This window comes from Aphelocoma coerulescens (genome assembly GCF_041296385.1).
Source record: "Aphelocoma coerulescens isolate FSJ_1873_10779 chromosome Z unlocalized genomic scaffold, UR_Acoe_1.0 ChrZ, whole genome shotgun sequence".
Lineage (NCBI taxonomy): Eukaryota > Metazoa > Chordata > Aves > Passeriformes > Corvidae > Aphelocoma > Aphelocoma coerulescens.
Genome location: NW_027184085.1, coordinates 66,269,192 through 66,288,884, shown reverse-complemented (window position 1 = coordinate 66,288,884; position 19,693 = coordinate 66,269,192). Strand labels below are relative to the sequence as shown.

The following is a 19,693-nucleotide window of genomic DNA, read 5'->3' as shown; positions in this document are numbered from 1 at the left end:
AGAAAAAAATAATTTATTTATTTTATATTTTATTATAATTTTTTTCCATGGGTGGTGGCTTTCTGTAATGACAAAATGCTTTGTCCATATGTCCTTAAAATGTTGTGCATCACATGTATTTCTCTCTTGATGCAGACTGAAAGCTGTGCATACCGGAAGTCAGTATTACTTAAAGCATAAAATGCTGCTAAGATAGAAATGTCATCCACACTTTACTATGACATCTGGGAAAAAAGGAATTGGTTAAATATGCAATACAAAGAAGTTCTGAAGTGAAAGAAAAGTCCTTCTCTCACATGATGTGGAGAAAGATCTCCAGACACTGTTTCGGCAATTTTTAACTACTCTCGGTAACAACAGCTGCTACTATCACACTGCACAGGGATCACTTCATGTGCAGCTGCGTGGTGACCTAGTTCAGACAGTTAAGTGACCAGAAAGCAATTGTTTTTGAGAAGGGCTAGTTTTTGGCTCTCATAGCACATGAGGTTGGAATCACAGCAGTTCTAACTCCAGTTATTTAAACCACTGTGAAAACATAACTTCAAAAGAGATTTCCAAGGCTGAGAGGTGAGAAACTCTACTAAACAAATTGAGGTAAAGAAAACTGAAAAAGCCAAGGAGATTATTAAGTAAAATACAACTAAACATGTAGATGTGCTAGTTTTGGCTGGGATAAAATTAGTTTTCTTCACAATAGCTGGAATGGGGCTATGTTTTGGATTTGTGCTGGAAACAGTATTGGTAACACAAGTATGTTTTAGTTACTGCTGATCAGGGCTTATGCAGTCAGTACTTTTTCTGCTCCTCATCCCACCCAACCAGTGAGGAGGCTGGAGGTGCACAAGGAGGCGGAAGGTGACACAGCCAGGATAGCTGACCCCAAATGACCACAGGGACATTTCAGACCATATGGCATCAAGCTCAGTATATAAAACTGAGGGGAAAAGAAGGATGGTGGGATATGCGATAGGGCCCTGCTCCCCTGGGGATGGCTGAACCTGCCTGTGGGGTTAGGTAATTGTTTTAAATTTACCTTAATTTTAAACAGTTACTTTCATTTTTACACTCTTCAATTCAAACTTCAGTCTATTGCTCTTTGCAGCACTCTTGTCTATCACAAAACATTCTCCTTTAAGATGACTTGGGCAAACTTCAGAGCTTCAGTAAGAAACATGGTGTAATTATACCCTTATTGTAAACTTTCAAGCTGTTTTCTTATTCAAGCAATTCCTAAAGGCATTTTTCTTAACTCTAGGGGGAAATTTTTTTCTCTGCCATCCATCACTGAGATTTTGTGGTAATCTCCTATACCGTGCTTGAGAGCTGAGCTAGTGTATATGCCTCATCTGGCCTCTGCAGCTCCTCAGACAGGGAATTGTTGAGCGTGATAGCCAACCCCACACCATGCTTGGTGCGCTGAAATCTCCTTGGTAGGCTCCAGGAAACCTAACCAACTCAGCTGCAGGGTGGTGTGTATATCAGCTGTCCACACATCACTGAGCACCAAGGCAGCTAGCATTGCTCATTCTGGAAGAGTAACCATGAGTTAAGATATGGCACCAAGAGGTCTCCAGCTGACTGACTGTGGGTCACATATGGGTCCTGGCCAACACAACTCTTCAAGCTTGAATTCATTTGACAGCTGCTGTGACCACCTTTGTCCCGTATACCCACATGGTGAGTAGCTTCCTTCAAGATCTCCTTCATTGATGAGGAAACTATGTTTTCCTGCTGATCTAACCTCTTTCACCCTTGCAGGGGGTTCAAAGGTCTGATGCCAGACGTCAGTCACCAATGTCCCCACAATCCTCCTGCACAGTGATAGAGCCTTACAGCGCAGGTGTGCTTTCACCGGGAAGAAGGCAGGTAAGCTGCTTCCACCTTCCAGCGCCGTGTTGTATTATTTACAGCACAGTCTCACTCAGCTACTACTTTCTTTTGCCATTCTGGGAACAATTGGGAACACACAACTTAAATTACTTTTTTGCTTGTGTGTCGTTTCTTTGGGGGTTCGGTTGTTCCGTTTTTTCAATAACGACCGTGCTGACTCGTTATAACGACTCGTTAAACCGTCCTGATCACTGGAAAGGACCAGGCATAGGACTGGGCGTATATGTTTGGATTCAAAGAGGAAGGCCAGCCCTCTGCCAGGGGACAGTCCAAGCCTACCTAAGTACGCTCCAGCACCGCTCGTAACCGCGCGCAGTGAGAAACCCAGTTGCGTTTGTCGTCGGGCCGCGATTTTACACTGAAAACCGCAAAGCGCAGTACCGGGTGGTCCGCGCCACGCTGCGGTCGCGCCGCTCGCCTCATTGCGCTCCTCGGGAAGCGCCCTGAGCCCGCACACCGGGATGGGAGCCCCTTCTCAGCGCTAGGCAGAAGGGAGGTATGGGGCGGATGGCGGGCAGGAGATGCGGCCGAGCCCGCCGGCTCCCCGGGCGACCGCACCGCTTCCGCCGCGCTACGCGAGGCCCGGCGGCAGCGCTACTCGTCGCCCCCGCCCGAGGCTCCTCCTCCCGCTGCCGGTCGGTCCCAGGGCGCAGGGCTGACATCACGCCCGGGGTTTCCATCCGACCGCGGGAGGGGGAGGCTGAGCGGAGTGGCGGCGTGATGGCGGCGGTCGGCAGGACTTAGGAGTCGGCGGCGGAGCGGAGCGGCGGCCACCCCGGTTCTCCCGACGCCCCTCCCAGCGTGGTCCAGACCCCATTGTTCGAGCGGCAGAGCGAGCGAGCCCGCGGTGCGGGCAGCGCGGAGCCGGCCGGAGTAGCGGCGGCCGCCCAGGCCCCGCCGCGGCCGCGGAAGCCGCCCGCGACCCGGGACTGCCGTACGAGCAGCAGTACGCCCCGCGGGGCGCAGCGAGGCCCGGGGAGGGCTGGGCCGGCCGGGCCCCGCGCAGCGCAGGTAGGCAGAGGCCGCCATGGCACCCTTCGCCGGCCGGGAGCTGTGCAGCTGCCGGAGATGAAAGCTAGAGTGGGGGCGGGCAGTGCAGAGGAAATGCGGCCCGGCTGCCGGTCGGGAGGGGGGTGGATGCCCGGCGCCGGGCTGGCTCCTCGGGCCCGCTCCCTGTTCTCCGCCGAGGGAGGGAGGGGTTCTCCGGGGCCGAGGTGGGCAGTGGGGTCGAGCTGCTCCCGCGCCCTCCTGCGGGGGGAGCCAGTGCGAGCCGCCCGGGCGGCCTGAGAGCGGCCGCTGCTCCGCTCCGGGCCGTGGGTGGCGCCGGGGGAAGAGATCCTGGGAGGGCGGCGGCGGTGGCCGTGGAAGTGCTGCCAGGGAGCGGCGCCCGTGCAGGCCGCGCCGATAGCGGAGCGGGCGGGCGGCGCTGCCCGCGCTCCCTGTGGGCGGGTAGCGAGAGAGCGGCGCGGGCGGCAGGGGATGAGAGTCGGGATCGCGTCGGCACGGAGCAGAGAGCGGGCGGCGGGGAGAAAGTTTTGCCGCCGCCCGTGGTGTTTGCCGGGTGCCGAGGGCGCGGCGGTTCGTGCGGGCGGGGGATCGGCCGGCGCGCCCTCTGCTCCCTCGCTGGGTCCCCGGCAGCGCTTCGTGGCCCCAGTGCGGCTGCGGGGCTCCTTCCGATCCTTCCGATCGCGCTCCCCTCCCTTATCGCTATTGTTCGCGGGCCGCAGCGGCCCCGGCGGTGTGAGCGCAGGGCAGTGCCCGCTCCAGAGCGAGGGTTCCCTCACCACGGCCCCGATGGGCTTGGGGTTGGGCTGTGGCTTGTTCGAGGGGAGCACCCCGAGGAAGGCAAAACCCTAATCGCCTTCACACCGCCAAGTCTGTGAGGGCGCAAGTCTTGGTCTGATTATCACTGAGTTTATACTTGCGGCCCATTCACCATGAGACTTAACTTTCTCTGGCTGCATCGAATACTTGCTGCCTAATGATCTGGCCTAAGATACTTATGTATATGGAATAATGATCATTCCATCTGTGGGATCTTGCTGGTTTGATTTCGTGGGAACTCGTGTTAAACGGTATAGTCTTTTATCTTCCTGCTCCTAACCCACAACTGTAAGTGGTTAGCATTACGTGTATTTGTGGAAATGCTTCCCCTATGTGCATGAAATACATTTTACTTAGCAGATCTTAGCAGAACATTAATATTTACCTACCTCTTCAAGTAGGCATTTTTTCTTTAAAATTTAGATGTTTTGTCCTGAATTCAATACTATGTCAAAAGTTAAGACACAATGTATAGTAGTGCAGATAGGCCGTAAACTGTTCTCACCCTCCAGTACTAAAGAAGTGTAATTTCCATAACTTTTCCTGTTCTGCAGCTAGTCATTCAGCAGAAATTGCCATCTTTATAGCCCCATCCACAAAAAGTTGCATGAAGAAGCATGATGGCGTAAAGAAGTGTATGGTGGAACCCCATTGCAGTCAAACAAAAAGCGAGACAGCTCTTCCCTGCATTTTGTGCATTTTATTTAGATCTTCCAGTTTTTTAAATATAACTGATATGAGGACCTGCTGTTCTCTGGACGTTATTTTTTGTTGTTTTCACAGACAGCAGGAAAAATCCTTTTTTTTTCCCTCAGAAAAGGAAATGGTGATAAAATGATCAACCATGAACAGGTAGCACACAAAAAAATGCTACTTTTGAGTTACACATGCGACGTCAAACATGCCCCCTTTCACTGTTAGTGGAAAAAAACGTAGTATTTTTGGTAGGTCTTTAATTGCAAACATACTTTAAAACTGTGTTAATGTTTTCCTTTCCTATTTTAGGTATTTTGGGAGAAATCTTGAATACCCGCTGAGAACACTAAAGCAAACACATACAGTGTCTGGAAAACATACACAATACCAAGAAGCAGATTCCTGATATCCACCTTGTAACCTGAGTGGACTTTTATTTATTTTTTAAACTTCTTACTATTTACAATGAATGGGCACAGTGATGAAGAAAGTGTAAGAAACAGTAGTGGAGAATCAAGGTAAGCACTTGCTTATTTCAGTTATTCCTGGCTATGTGTTTTCTTATATTTTGTTTACTAAAACTAAATTATATTTGAACTGAGTGCTAAAGTGTTGTGGTTAGCATGCAGATCATAGGTAGGAAGACTGGCTTTGCTTTCTTGCAGGTGATTAATCTGCTTATTATGTTCACATCATTTCAGGTAAGAATGGGAGTGATCTTGTATATATCTTACATAATAAAGCTGAAATAGTATTAAAGCCATGTTGGCATCCAGCAGAATAGTATCACTCTTGAGGGAAAAAAGTGCCTGAGGTATCAAAAATATTGACTTAAAATGTTAAAATAAAGCTATCCTCTATAAAGTGCAAGACACACCTGCATACTATATGTTATATAAAACCCTAATTAGGGTGTCTGTAAAGGGGCAGTGGTTCACTTCAGTTTTTTATATGAAATACTTTTATAATTCTGTCATTCTTTAAAGCTGTCATACTAGTGTAGCTGAAAGGGTTAACTTGGTATTTGTATTCAGAAGTTAAAGGACTATTTTCCAGCTGTGTTCTTAACTAAAAAGAAACCTAAAATCAGTTCTCTAATGTCAAATTACAATCTTCTATCAGGTGCAGAATGTTCAAATGTTTGGAAGAGTGTGATTAGAATGTCCTTGCATCCGTGCAGGGTGACAGCCAGTTAGTAGGGGTGGAATTAAGTTCGCTTACAGTTCCAAGTTCAAAAAGCCCCTCCAGTGCTACAAAGTTTAGATTTCCAAAACTAGAAATATGATAAACCGAAAGGTTTAAAAATCAACTTGCCAATAAAAGGTGGGCCTTAGACTTCTCCTCTAAAAGGTGACTGTGCTGTTTTTCTGCCCCTCTTTCTGTCAGATCTGTTCTTCTGCCTGTTGAAGTGGTTAGCTAATTCTGTCAGTCAGAGTGCCATAAAAAAATCTGTGTTCTGCAGACTGTGGAAACTTCCAGTTGGATAGAGAGAGATCTATATTACTGCGTCGAGAAGAAATGCAAGAATGTATGACTGCCAGCTGATCAGTCAGCATGTGCTGGCCATCAAACTTCTACATTGTATGATGGACTGGGAAGACAGGGAAGGGAGAATTGTTTAGGTGACCCTGGATGCAAATAACAAGGAAACGTACAAACAATGAAACTAAAGAGTCGTTGTGTATTTTTATGTTAAGCTTCCTATTAATACACAGGAGTGTTCTAGAAAGACAGTAGATTTTCAATGTTGTGAATAATTTGAAAGCTCTACCACACAGTAATTTTTGAAGAAATCTGCTTCCTATAAAGTTGATACTGTTACAGTTAACAAACAAGTTTGAAGTTTCCTCTGGGGCAAAATATTCCTTGTTACTTAAAAAAGCCAAACCAAAAGCTTCCAACAAACATGAACCTGCCTGGGACAAGTTTGTGTGTGAATTTTCGAACTACTTGAAAGAAGCCACCTTGCTAAAGGTCTTTGGAGAAACTATTTTGTATTGAACTGTGACTGGCCATAAGTATCTGTATATCAAAGTTATTTAAAAGCTGTAGGGGTTCATAAGACTAAAACAATTACATGTCATAAGGTTCCCATGAATTTAATGAAAAATAAGTATCAGGAGGATGCACAGTACTCAAAGCTTCACATTTGCCTGCAAAGTGAGACTTTGTTCTTCATTTTGTATGTCCTGCTGAGTACATCTTAAAGCTTCAGAAAATTGAAAATCCAAACAAAAGTTTTTCCTAGGCTTGTGTCACTTGATAACCCCGTAGTCTAATTCACAGGCAGGCCTTGGAAACTTTATTTTCATGTTCATTATCAGAAAGCTGTTCTTGTAAGCGAAGCGAGAAAACTTGCCATTTTAAATGATGGAACCCTTTTCTGTCTAACTTAGATCCGTTATTAAAATTATACAGAATATTTTTATTTTACTTATCCTTGGGTTATAGTTGTGTGGTTTTTTCTTTAATTGGTAGGTTTCCAGTACTCTAGGTGGTGTTCACTCTGAGGTGAGGTACCTTATCAAGCTGCAGCTGTAGACAGGTAGTTAACTGTAACTTCGGAAGTGTTGCTGTAATTATCCTTCATATCTGGAAATGTGAACTTTAGAGAATGGAAGTAGGATCAGCAATAGAATATGTTTAAGCTTATAGTGATCCCATTCCATTCCAAATGCTCAGGATGGAAATGGAATAAATGAAGAAAGCAATTGAGAACTGCTGCTGGGAATAAATTGCAAAGATCAAATTCAAGAATTAGTAGGAAAAAAGAAAAGATGGAGGTGAATACAGTGATAATCTAAGTAGCAGCATTGGTGTTAACTAGGAGAAGTCTTTGAAAATTTGTGTCAGTTTGCAGATTTGATACTTTACAAGTGCAGTTCCCTTGCCTTGGGTGTCTGATGTCAAATTCCATTGCTGTCATTCTGGAGTGATAATAATTATAGCCTGATACAGGGGAGCCACCATCATTACTTCAGAAGGTTAAGCAGTGGATCATGGCTGGATTTACAAAGATACACCATTACATGGTGTTCTATGGGAACACCATGACTTGAAAAAGTTGTGGAAAGCTTGTAGTATTCTCAGCAATAGGAGGGCTGGAGAAGGGACTGGTCATAGACTTTTGACTTGATGCACTGTGGTAAGGAATTGTAGCTGTCCTTTATTCACTGTGTTTAGCTGTGAAGGTGATTTTTTTTTTTCTGAAGTAAGAAGAATGAACAGTTTTTCACACTGCTTCATACCTCTCCAGTGTTGCATCTGTTCATCTCTCTGCTAGATCACTAAAAAACTTTCTGTGGTTGCAGGTGTTGGTCCTGAAGTTCTGTTTTGCTACAGATGGCAAAGTGCATGGCCACACCATTTGGACTTCCCTTGCCTATTTCAGCAACCTCTGAAACTCTAAATCAGTACTAGAACTGAGCATGATGGAAATTATTGTAAACATTGTTAACTAGTCTTGTTGCTTGGTGTTCTGATTTCTGTTCAGTAATCACAGTGGAGTCTACTTTCCAGCTTCTTGTTTACTTGAAATAACTATTCCATAATGTTTTTAAGTAGCTCAAGGTAAAATATCACAGGTACTGTTCATCTGGATAGCAAGTGAGTGTAGACACAAAGACTTTTTAGCAGTATGCTGAGAAGCTTACATAAGTGGAGCATCTTTGTATAGCATTCTTGACAGCATTCAGAACAATTCAGCATACAAACTTCAGTATGAATACATACATTCAAGTTACATAGTAATAAGAAAGCCTAATCAGCAAGAAAGGGCAGTTACACCTGAATTGCAAGACAAGTGCCAGGTAGAACAGGGACTGCAGCAGTGAAATGTTGGTACAGTGAAATGTTTGAATACCAATCTGATTTCCCATCTCTTTGCTCTTCTGTGTTTCTGCAGAACAAGGTATAGAGGGCTTGAGCAAACCTTCCTTGCCTAGGTAAAAAGGCATGTGCTCAGTGTAGCGTGAGTGGAAGGTAGCTGGCCATTTTTGCAGTAAGCAGCTTCTTACACCAAAGACTTTTACAAGTGTATACACACTTGAACGTTGACGTTGAGAGAAGATAGTAATTTCAGTGGGTTTAATTTGCTTTGTGGGTTGCGTAGTCTGTGGAGCACATAAGTAAAGAGTAAAGACTTGGTCAACAGGCTTCAGTTTACTATATAAATGCATACCTTCCATAGAAAGTAAAAAAGATTCGTTGAAAGCCATGACTTCAGGTTCTTGCTTTCCTGAAATCTAAGCAGGAGTTAAAACAGAAATTGACCAAGCATATTTGCAGAATTACTTGCATGCACTGGCTTATTTTTAGTAGGAGTTTAATAGATAATATTAGTAAAAATGTGTGTATATAGCAAGAGAGAGCATATACATAAAACTATATATATTTAGATAAATACTTCATGCATAGGAATTCTCTGATCAACAAAAGTACCTGAATGGTAAGGAAGACTTTTGGTAGAACATACTGTAAACAGCTAGTGGATAAAGCAAGTTCTTTGCAGTATTTTTGTCTTTAATTGACAAGTTGTTATTTTGTCAAGAGTAATCTCTTACAGAATTAAGCATATTAAAGCATGATAAGCTGTCCAAATCCAAGTTAAAAGCATCTTTTCACTTCTTTTTGGAAGAGTTCAGATAGAACATGTATCCAAACCCAAGGATTTTTTCCTAGAAACCTTTCCAACTAAAAGAAAAAATTATTTTAATTCGTGGTCTGGCTCTCATTCTGCATGTGGTCTTAAGTTTGGTTTTGGAACTCCTGCTAAGTTTATCCCCAGTTTTTGTCTAACCCAATTGGGTGCCACATACCTGTACCACATATTTTAGATTAAATTCCACTATTCTGAGAGTTTCAAGATTTTAGCTGATGCAAGTGTTTCGTGTTCCTCAAGACAGAGTGAAGTTTTGTGATACTGGCAGTGTATATACATCAGGCATCAGGCCTATACAGATGTGGCCCTTCAACTGGCTTTCTTTTTTTTTTTTTTTTTTAAATTAAATTCCATTTAATACTTTTTTTGCTGGTGGTCTCTAAGGAGCTTCCAGTAAAGACATCACTGTGTTGCTGCTGAATCCAGCTGTGTGTTGAAGGTTGCTCACATTACACAAGAAAGTAGTAGACCCCTGGGTAATGACGGATACCTCCTGCCTTGGGGAGGGTTCCTGGAACTTCTTTGTGCTCTTAAGATGTGTGACTTGCATCTTTCAAATAAAGACTTGCAATGTGGTTCATAGGGTCATGAAAGTTGGTAGGTAATCAGTTTAATTTTGATAACATTGATGTGTTTACAGTAGTACCAGCAGATAATAAGTCTGCAGGACAGGAAACACAATGTGTTAGCCCATACCAGGAAAACTCAATTGAGTTCATACTCTGTAATAGCTGAGGACAGGAAATAACATTTGGTAGATTGAACATGATACTCTTTGTGCCCTCTGTTCTTTACTGATAGTGATGAATAAGATAAATCTGCCTTATACATTATAATGAGGTTAAATATTTAAGATTTCTTGAAGAAGTAAAACTGAAAAAAGCTTACTACTTACATAGCATTTGCCTAAGAAGCTTACTTGCCATTTTATGAGTTTGGCATTTACTATCTGTTGCTTCTGCACATTTTGAATGGGCTCTTCATATTCCAATGCTTGCCTTCCTTCAGCTTGTTTAAAAAATACCCAACAACCAAACAACAAAGGAGAGAATCCACTGTCATATCAGATACATTTCAAAGACCCTGCAGATAGTAATCTTTCTTTTTTAGTGTGTTGAACTTTAGTTTGCTTAAATTGTTACTCTCTGTCTTGCTAGTCTTGATCAGTAAGGTAACTTCACCTAATGAATGCACTTGAAATCAGTGATGTTAAATTAGCTGTTCTTGGATCTGTTACTATCCTAGACAGGAGTCTAAACTTTCTGTCAGTTCTTTTGCAACATGGCTTGTTTAGCTTTCCATTTTAGGATTTGTATTAGTGCCTAGTTCCTTGTTGTATGATCCTCTCAGGGGCACCTTGTTTTAAAGGATAAGCTAGTGAAGCTAAACTTCAAGACTGTTGAAAGAACTAATGGCTCTGAGGCAGGATACGTGCTTTAAGCTTGTCATTTCCCCAAAGCATTCCTCAGTTTCATTGCATAAGTGTTTATTTGGGGGAGTTAAAAAAAAAACCAACAACATTTGTTTTAACCTGTTACCTGCTTTGGTACCTTCTCTAACCTATGTTGCTTTTCTTTCAAAGATATCTTTGCAAATAAATATGACATTCGGGCATAGATTTGTTGTGAACATGTAGGGAGTACCCAGAGACAGTGTTTATTAAAAAAACTAGACAAATTCCTTCAATGTGTCTAAATTCCTTACCAAACCAGATTTGACATCTGCTGGTGGACAGATGCAACTATCAAGGGCTAGAGGTAAGAGGATTCTTAAGTGCATATCCTGGAAAGTGCTCTTTCTTTACACCTCAGTTTGTTAACATACATGAAACTAATTTTTCACGTAGAACTTCCATCCTGAGACCTGCTGTTCATTTTCAGTAAATGCTATTGGCCTGCTACTGAAAGTCACTACTGACTGCTAAATTTTTCATCATTACTGGGGTTTGTTTGCACAGTAAAGAAATGGTCTAACTTCAGTGGTACCAAGGAGATCATCCTTAGTGCTTTACCCATCATGTTTGTTTCTATTTTCCATATCCTTATGAGGGTCTGCTCTTCTGCACAGTCTTTTATACTACTGTCTTAGTTCAGTTTGGAGAGGGGAGGTTGGGTTTTTGAATGTTTGTTTTTTCTATTTCAGTTGAGCAAAGTGAATGCAATGTAAGGTTTCTTATTCAGGAGCACCTTTAAACACATAATGCCATTTTCATATTACTTTTTAAAAAATAAGTAATATCTGTAATTTGCTTGGAGGTGTAGGAGGGAAGAAGGCTTATGTGACACAGAAGAGGGACTTAATAGTAATTTCGTTTTATTTAATTAAGTGCCTAAAAGCATAAATGGTCTTCAGTAGTTAATCTTAGCAAATATTGCATCTACACCTCCTGTTCTAGTCTTGATAGTGTTTATAATTTCTATAGCCATTTGGCTTCTTGGAATCCCAGTCATCTGGGAAGAAGGTAAGAAAAAAAGGCAAGTTGGACAATAAAGTAGAATTGGTTAGAAGAGGTCATCAGTACAAGACCAGAGCAAGGGGTAGACATAGTGTGACACAGTAAAGTAGGGTGAGTTTGACAAACACAGATTCACAACAAACATTTTTAGTTAACTGAGAATGATGTCTGTTACGCTGATAGTTTCTCTGATTATGTTAGGTAAAGTGTCAGTTCTGCCAGCAGAGTTGAATGTAAAAAGTAGGTTCCAGTTCTGCACTGTCATGTAGAGAAATCATCTTGACTAAGTTCGGAAAGGCTGAGGTAGAGACAGAGGTAGGTCCTAATTTGTACTAACTGCCTAAAAATAGTGGACTTTTCTTTTACTTACCAGTTTTAATCAGGCTTTTTCTGGAAGAAAGAAAAATGTAGATACAGATGGCAAAAGAAAAGGCTGGTTAAGTTGTATCTAAGCCATCTGTCCTATTCCACCTTAAGTATCTCTAGGAGAGTGCATAATGTATCCACTGTTGTGTTATGCTGAACTGTTTCCAATAGAAGCAACTTAAGCAAAGACCGTGGCTTGTATACGAAGAGGAATTGTCCGGAAATAACATACTTGACGTCTCCTTTTCTGTAAGAGGAACTCTGAAGAGAGGGAACCAGAAGCCCTGTTCCTGAGACAGTATTTGTGTGATAGCATTAAACAGCAGCAGACAGCTAATTGTGACAGTATTCCAATCCGTGTTTGAGGAAATATGTAATGTTCCTTGCATCCACCCCCTAGAGATATGATACCAGAATCTCAGTAATTAGTAATGTCAGTTCAGGTGATTAATTTTGTAAAAGTCAGTGGTGCTACTTTGCACTAATGGGCATTACTTGTTGCAAGGAAAGTTGGTCAAATTAGGGACCCTAGTTAAACTATATCAGCTGACACTTTAAAGCTCTTTGGCTATGTTCCGGTTTGGCCAAATTTAGAAATATATCCTCTGAGAGAAGGCAGGCTACAACCACCCCTCCCCCACCAGGTTTGGGAAAAAATAAATTTTCCTCGAAGGAAAGTGAAAGAGAGAAAAACTATTTATTTAACAAACACACAGGAAAAGGATAATAATGCTAAATGATAAAACCTCCCAGTCTGCTGAGAGAAACCTGGGGGGAAATTCAGAGTCCTTCCGTAGATCTCTCTCTTCCCCTCCTTGGGGATGGGACGGGGTGGTGGGCCCATGTCCAGGGCCAAGGCCTCGGTGGAAATTCCTCCCGTTGTATTCTGATGTTGAAACCATCCAGCAGAGAAAAAAGGAAAAAAACGTTCAACTCTCCGGAGGAAAAGGAGCTGAGGAAAAAAAAACTGCTGAAAGCTGGCTGGAAAGAAAAGCAAGCTGGGTGCTTCCCTTCCCTCTCGCTCTCCTGCCACAGCTGAAAAAAAGTCCCCATCTCTGTGTGACCTTGAACAAGCTGCAAACTGCTTTGAAAAAGTTTTGCTCAGTTTTTCCTCCCCCCTCTCAGGCTCAGTTTAAAGGCATAGAAAGGCACAAAAATTAATTTCTGGGCATAGGGCAGCGATAATGGGATACATATCATAAAGTCACCACAAGACAGGCTAGAAAATACATTCCTTATAGGCTGTGCCTCAAAAAATGAATTTAAAGAATCCCATAGGCAAACATAACAGAGAAAGCAACCAAGGGTGTTATGACTACCTAACTGCAATTATCTCCCTGTGTTTTTAATACCTTTATTGCAGAACTTAGCTTCTGTTTCTTTAATGCAAGTTAAATCCCTGCCTTTCTATCAGACAGGTTTTTTGTCCTTTTTGTAGCAATGATTTTAAAAGTCGAATTTTAACACAGTATGAAATGCCCTCACTTATCATTTGGTGTGCAGTGGTAGCTTCCATTGAGTATTTACAGAAAATACATATGTTCTTTTTATTTCACATTTCTTTTCCTTTTCCATTTCAGGGAAGATTAAGCCATTTCTGGAATTCTGCTAATACAAGTTGTTAAAATCAGAGATTACTTGTTAAAATAAGAGTTTACTTGTCTTCATGCTCTGAAAAGTTTTAGATCTCTCTCCAGCTGATGGTCATTATTTTTGCCTTGTTGTAGCTGGCTGTTGGGGTGTCCCATTTCAGCAGATGAAGAAAATGTCAGCTGAGCTACTAAAAAATCTGTCTGAAACTTCTGTATGTATTTTCCTGTGAGCTTCAAAGACTCAAACAATTGCATTTCAAAAACTGGTAAACAGGCTCTAAATTTGCAGTGATGCTGGTAGACACTGCAGTGTCCTAGGAGTTCTCTATGCTGTTGCCTGTTTTATTAGTCACATCTGCAGTGCCATGTGCCCGGAAAAAGGAGAGAAGGTATTACACCATTTAGTAGATGTGCTAAAGTTGAAAAATACCAAAGACACCCTTTTTAATTTGAAATCTGTTTAGGGTTTTTTTTCTAGGTTCTGTGTTGATTTCCACTGGTTTATGCTTCAGTTTCAGGACTGCAGTCTCAATAAATACTGCCTGTTCATTTCTGCTTGGTTTTTTTCCACATCTTCATAGGCACTTAAGAGTGTTTATGATAACAGAGGCTGTTTTGAAAACCTCTGTCTTTTCTCTCTGTGGATAGTACTGACGCCATAGGGGACATTGGAGAACGCAGCAATATCAGCATCAGAAAAAGTTATTTTTATATACCTTCACCCATAGGTGTATGTATTGGTGAGGGCTGAATGTGTTTTCAAAGTGAGGCAGTGCATACTGTTCCCAGCATTGTTTGAATTGTGTAAATATTACTGTAACTCAGAGCAAAGGTAGGAGCAGTTGAAGAGAAATTTTACAGTTCTATGTTTCTTGTTTCTGCATTCCTCCTTTACTATAAGGAGGTGACAGATGTAAATGCTCTCCTTGAATGCCTGTGTGTAAATGTATATACCTTTACTTAAGTACTTCCATATTTACTCTTAAGTTTAGCATCTAGCATACTAGGATTTAATATGAATTACTGCTCATATGGAAGCAGGTCATAGTTAATTCTGCAAAAGGGATTACAGTTTTATGTTCATTTTTAATAACCAAGGCTTGCTTAATATGTCTAGGTTAAGGAGAAAGGAGGCTATCTCTCCTTTGTATGTTTTTTATCCTTTAGTGCAGTGGTCTCTAAAATAGTTGTTTGTGCACTCCTGTCAATATTTAAGCATGCATTTTAATGTATATATAGTTAATTTATGAAGTATATACATACAATAATATTTGTACTAAAACCTACCTTATATAACATACACATAAAATAGAAGACTTCAATGTATGAGGTAAAGATTTAATATTTGAAAATGTTAGGTTTTTATCGGTAAAAAAACCCTTTTAGCACTTATTTAAAAATATTAAGAATATTCTTGTTTATTAAAATCTTGGTTTAACATTTTGTGATACAGTGGTTTGAAGGTATGGTTCTTCGTTAAGTTTATTTTGGTACCTTATTTTAATGACCAGCACATCTGAAGAAGATACCTAGCAAAGATACATGACTTCAGATGGAAGAAGCATTGTTTACTGCACTAAGTCGTAGTACTAGTTCTTTCAGTCCCATCAGCTAATTATGCAAAGGTTTTTCTTAAATTTCGTCTAGTAAATTCCCATCTACCCTGTCAATCATTTCTTGCATATTAATCTTAAGGGATTGCAGTTTTTATGTTTTTAGTAAATGGGTTCAAAACCCACTGAAACTTCTTGAAAGATTTATTTTTAAAGGCTATAAATTTTTATTTTATTGTGTATAGATACAATAGCTTTTCTAGGTGACGTGCATTGGTTTTGGTAATAAGATCACATAGTGATGGAAAACTTTCCAAACATCTGTTTTAAAAATGGTGGCTCTGTGGCATGATTTTATTTTGAAAAGCAGCTGCTTTTTCATTGTTAAACTGTCACTTTCACTTGGAAGGAATACATAAAGTCTGTTTATTTTTTTCAAAAATATCTGCTATGTAGCATACAGTATATTGGTAACAAATTGTTTCCGCAGAAAGGGTCAGTGTGTTTGAAGCAATCATCTTCTTTTTAAAACAAACAAACACCTTCAGAGCTCACCAAAAACTAATATTCCTGGTCAACAATGCTTCTTAGCAGTTCAACCTCTTAGGGTATAAATACTTTTTTATGTTCATTTCCTATCTTGTTACAAAGTACTGTAAATATTTTACTATTTAATGGACTTGTTTTTGTAAAATTAAGAACATCAGTGACTTACTGTGTCCTTCTGGCTCTAGATTCTTTGCTGCAGTAGCTTGTTATCGCCCTTACTAGACTCTGGTTTTTATTCCAGTCAAAGCAACCACACATTCTTAGTTACATTTGCATAGTTTTTTCATAAAACATTTTTTTTTTTTAATTAAAGAAGTAGTTTACTGTTGATAAGATAACTTCTCTAATGCTTTTCCTTTAGTGACTTAGGAAAAGTAATTTTTTGTGTATTTCATTATTGAAAGTCCTGAAGCTGGGACATGTTAGAAGCACCTGTACTTTCATTCAACCATACAGCAAACCTCCTGCAATGGGTGATTTGTTCTAATACTTGTTTCTTCAAATCTTCAGCAATGTTTTGTCTGTGTCTTTCAACACTTTGTTGACAAAGAAATGCACTTCAGTTTGTCACTGTAGTTTTCCATGCATTATTTTAGCTATTTTTAAGCAGCAAAATCTCAATTTTGTGATGGCATGTGGATTTTTTTTCCTGATCTTAGGTAAGATAACCTCAGAGCAGGCTGCTAAACATTTATCATTAAATTAAGGGACATTCTTTAAAGTACAAGATTGACTATTACATTACTTGAAACATTGCTGGAAAAAATGAAGGTTTATATTTGTGTTCTAGATGGTCTATTCAGATGTCTTGTTAATTGTGATGGTTTCATGCTACCATTGGCTAATATCTCATCATGCAATACAGATTTAGGGTAAGAGTAATTGTTAACACTGGTAAGTAATATTTTGAATAGTCTTGATAATTGAAATTTTCTTTAATCCAACTTCATGTCAGATGTCATTAAATTGTCATTGTCTCTTACCTTGGAGTGTGGCTTATGAAGAGCTTGTACCTGCCATTTTCTTTTCACGTGCACTCACAGTACTCACACTACCTTCAGTCCATTGTTTCCTTACAGACTCTTTTTAAACCGCTTCTCCATTCTGTAAGGGTTAGTTTGGTTAAAAATAAGTAATGCTATCCATGAATCCACCTAATCAGGCAGAGACAAACTGCAGTCTGTCTCCCTGCACACAGAAGGAATGGAGTGATTGCACCACTGTCACCCATCTGGGCTGTGGAGCACTATTTCCCCCAGAGCCCCACAACTGCCTTATGTGATACAGACCTATCAGAGATATGAGCTGAGTGAGTTTACAAGTGTCAAACCATTAAATACTTGAATGTTTGCAGAGTTGAATTTGTAGTTTGGGGTTTTCTTTTTTCTTTCCTTTTTTAATTCTTTTTTTTTTAATTCCTGGGTTGTTACTTTGTTGTGGCTTTGGATTTGGGTGGGGTTTTTTGGTTTTGTTTGTTTTAGATAAAAATAAATCTAAATAGCAGTTCCAGTATGCTCTTTACATACCCCCACAAGTTGTTTTGCACACCTTATGGTTTGTGTGCACCCCTCTTTAAAAACCACCGTCTTCATGTGCCAGCTTTGTCTTGTCAAAGAAGTGTGGTGAGGCTGGGAGAGGGGGAAGCTGTTTCTCTTTCAAAGAACACCTTAGGGCAAATACTGCAACTAAAAGGCTGGCTCCTTAGAGAATGATAAAGCCTTTACTTAAACACTGGCGTTCTCACATCAGTTTGAAGTATGGATTGTCTTTATCACTAGGACGGCTGCCTTTAAGAGAGTTTCTCAGTTAAGTCCTAAGACAGGATCACTCCGGGTCCTGCTCATGTGATAATGTGAAGCAATGATTCATTGTTACATTTTGTTTAAGTCAGCACTATGTGTGAAACAAAAATAAAAAGTACAGATAATGTCCTAGTGATGTTACATCTGCATAGGCTAGAAATGGTTGATCTCTGTGTGTTAAATTGATACGATACAGTAAACTGCTAGTATCTATGCTGAATAGAAGTTGAAATGGAAAACTGCTGCTAGATTGGGTTTTCAGTAAGACTTCATTTTCCCTGCCCCATTTTTTCATTATGGACATTGCTTAGGAGACGTGGCTAGAAAATGCCACAGATACATTTCACTTTTACATTTGTTATGAGGGGAAAGGTAGTTTTTTATTCTCCTCTTTATGTAACTCTCCTCCCTTTGTCCCAAGGTGGATTTCGGTGGATTTCTTAATTTTTAGAAAATGTTACATAGGTCTGTGTTTTTACTTCATTGCTGCTGCTTTCTTACAGGTATTTTGTAAAAAACAAGTAAGGTGCTCCTTTGTATCCAAAGTGGATCATTAGTTGGGTCTGATGTTGGTGTAAGACTGCTTTGCATGAGATATGTTTAGAAACAAAAAAACCCCCAGTTGATAATCAAGTCTATTCTTTCTGTCTGCCTTGTAGACACAGAGCTTTAGAGGTAATTAAAAACTAATTCTTAGGCTGAAAATTTCTATTCAATTTCTGTTTGAATAGATAGCTAGTCCTGTTATACAATAGAGGATTTTTTGTTGTTGTGTTGATACAAGAATGTTTTCTTTAAACTTCTGTGTTAAACAAAATATTATCATTGGAAGTGCTAGACAAATACTTTTTTTTTTAAGTACAGGAAAAGCAAGGGGACAGTATGCGTCCAGAAGTGTATCATATTTTGATCTTGGCATAAACATGTTCTATTTTGGATCTTTGACTTAAATGATAAAAATACTGATTTTCTCTTCAATATTGAAAATACTTAATACACTGAAAACTGAGCCCTAAACCCGTAGTTCTTACTAGAGGGTGTGTGTTTTTGCCTTAAGTGCCCCATCACTGTTACTGTTGGTTCAAATCCTTCAAATTTCTCTAGAGGAAAGAAAGTCCTTTGATGTATGGACTGTTAACAGCTATTGGGGATTTGTAGGTGTTACATCCTATGCAGTGCTGCTTGTGTCTATACTGTCTTAAAGATCGGCAGTTTGTCTTTATTGCATATGGTTATGCAGAGCTTATTTGTAACTTCACTTTCTACCTCCTTTGCAAACAAGAGTTTTAGGTTTCTGACACACAGTGTTGTCTTTGTAGAGTTTGTTTCAGGTTGAAACAGTGTATGAAAGTACATGATAAAAGAAGCATTGCTTTGGTAACCCTCAGAGGCTGTCCTGTAGCAAGTCAACGGTGAAGATTTTTGCTGTTCAGTAGAAATGAAGGCCTATTTGTTAGTCTTACCTAATCTTTTTAATATGCGCTGTAGTTCCATGAAGACATCTGGGAGTATGCGGTGCACAGGCAGAACTTGTAGTTCACACAAGTTTCACACAACTGCATTAATTTGGATGATTATAGTTGAAGTAAGCTCTTCCCAACATAGACTAGCCTTGTGTGTTTGAACTCCTGTAGTGATTTGTATGTGTTAATTTCAAACTTTTTATGCATGTATGTATACTAACATAGATTACTAAGATTTGATAAATGTTTCAGCAAGTCCTTGCTGTTTCCCTGGTTGTAACATTGGTTGCTGCTACTCAGTTTGTCTTTTCCCCTTTCCTTGTTCTGATTCAGCACTCTGGGATAAGAAAGCTTAGTATGATATTATTGATGCTATAGTCTTTGAATTTCATATAACTATTTTTTTCTGTTCTGTATACCATGTGTTAGTCTGGTAGGGATCCTACATTGTCCTTCATAGATGGTGTCATTAGGGCTGCTCTAAATCAGTTGTGGTGAACTTTATTCTTTGTTTTTTCTTCTTGTAATTTCATTAATTTCTCTCCCCATCCCTTTTACTTCTGTGTGTAGGTTTGTTTTGTAGTCTTGCATTTATTTGTAATGTGGTTGAATTTAGAGTTTTACTCTGTGTCAGGTGTTGCTGTGATTTGTGATGCAGTTGAGTTGTATTAGGCTGCTCTTCTCCATCCAAATCAAGCCAATTTATTTTGAGAAACAAGGGTTACAGAATAGCTCTTACTTTGCTGGTCCTTCTCACAAGCCTATTGGGAATTCATTACGAGAGTCAGAGCTTTGATGAGAACTAGCTGTCAAGATAAGGAGCCTGTATGGTTTTTTTGA

The 19,693-nt window shown here is 40.4% G+C and overlaps 1 protein-coding gene across 3 annotated transcripts in view; it reads left to right on the top strand.

The window, feature by feature from the left end:
• The first annotated feature begins 2,587 nt into the window (after nucleotides 1–2,587).
• CHD1 (chromodomain helicase DNA binding protein 1) overlaps nucleotides 2,588–19,693 on the top strand; it is a 55,563-nt gene continuing 38,457 nt past the window's right edge. For 2 of the 3 annotated variants that reach the window (XM_069001648.1, XM_069001646.1), the window contains exons 1-2: nucleotides 2,588–2,904; nucleotides 4,723–4,931. In XM_069001648.1, the coding sequence (XP_068857749.1) occupies nucleotides 4,879–4,931 (53 nt within the window). In that variant the 5' untranslated portion in view covers nucleotides 2,588–2,904; nucleotides 4,723–4,878. Of the gene's footprint in view, nucleotides 2,905–3,914; nucleotides 3,969–4,722; nucleotides 4,932–19,693 lie in introns of those variants that run through there. The other variant, XM_069001647.1, reaches the window with a different exon arrangement.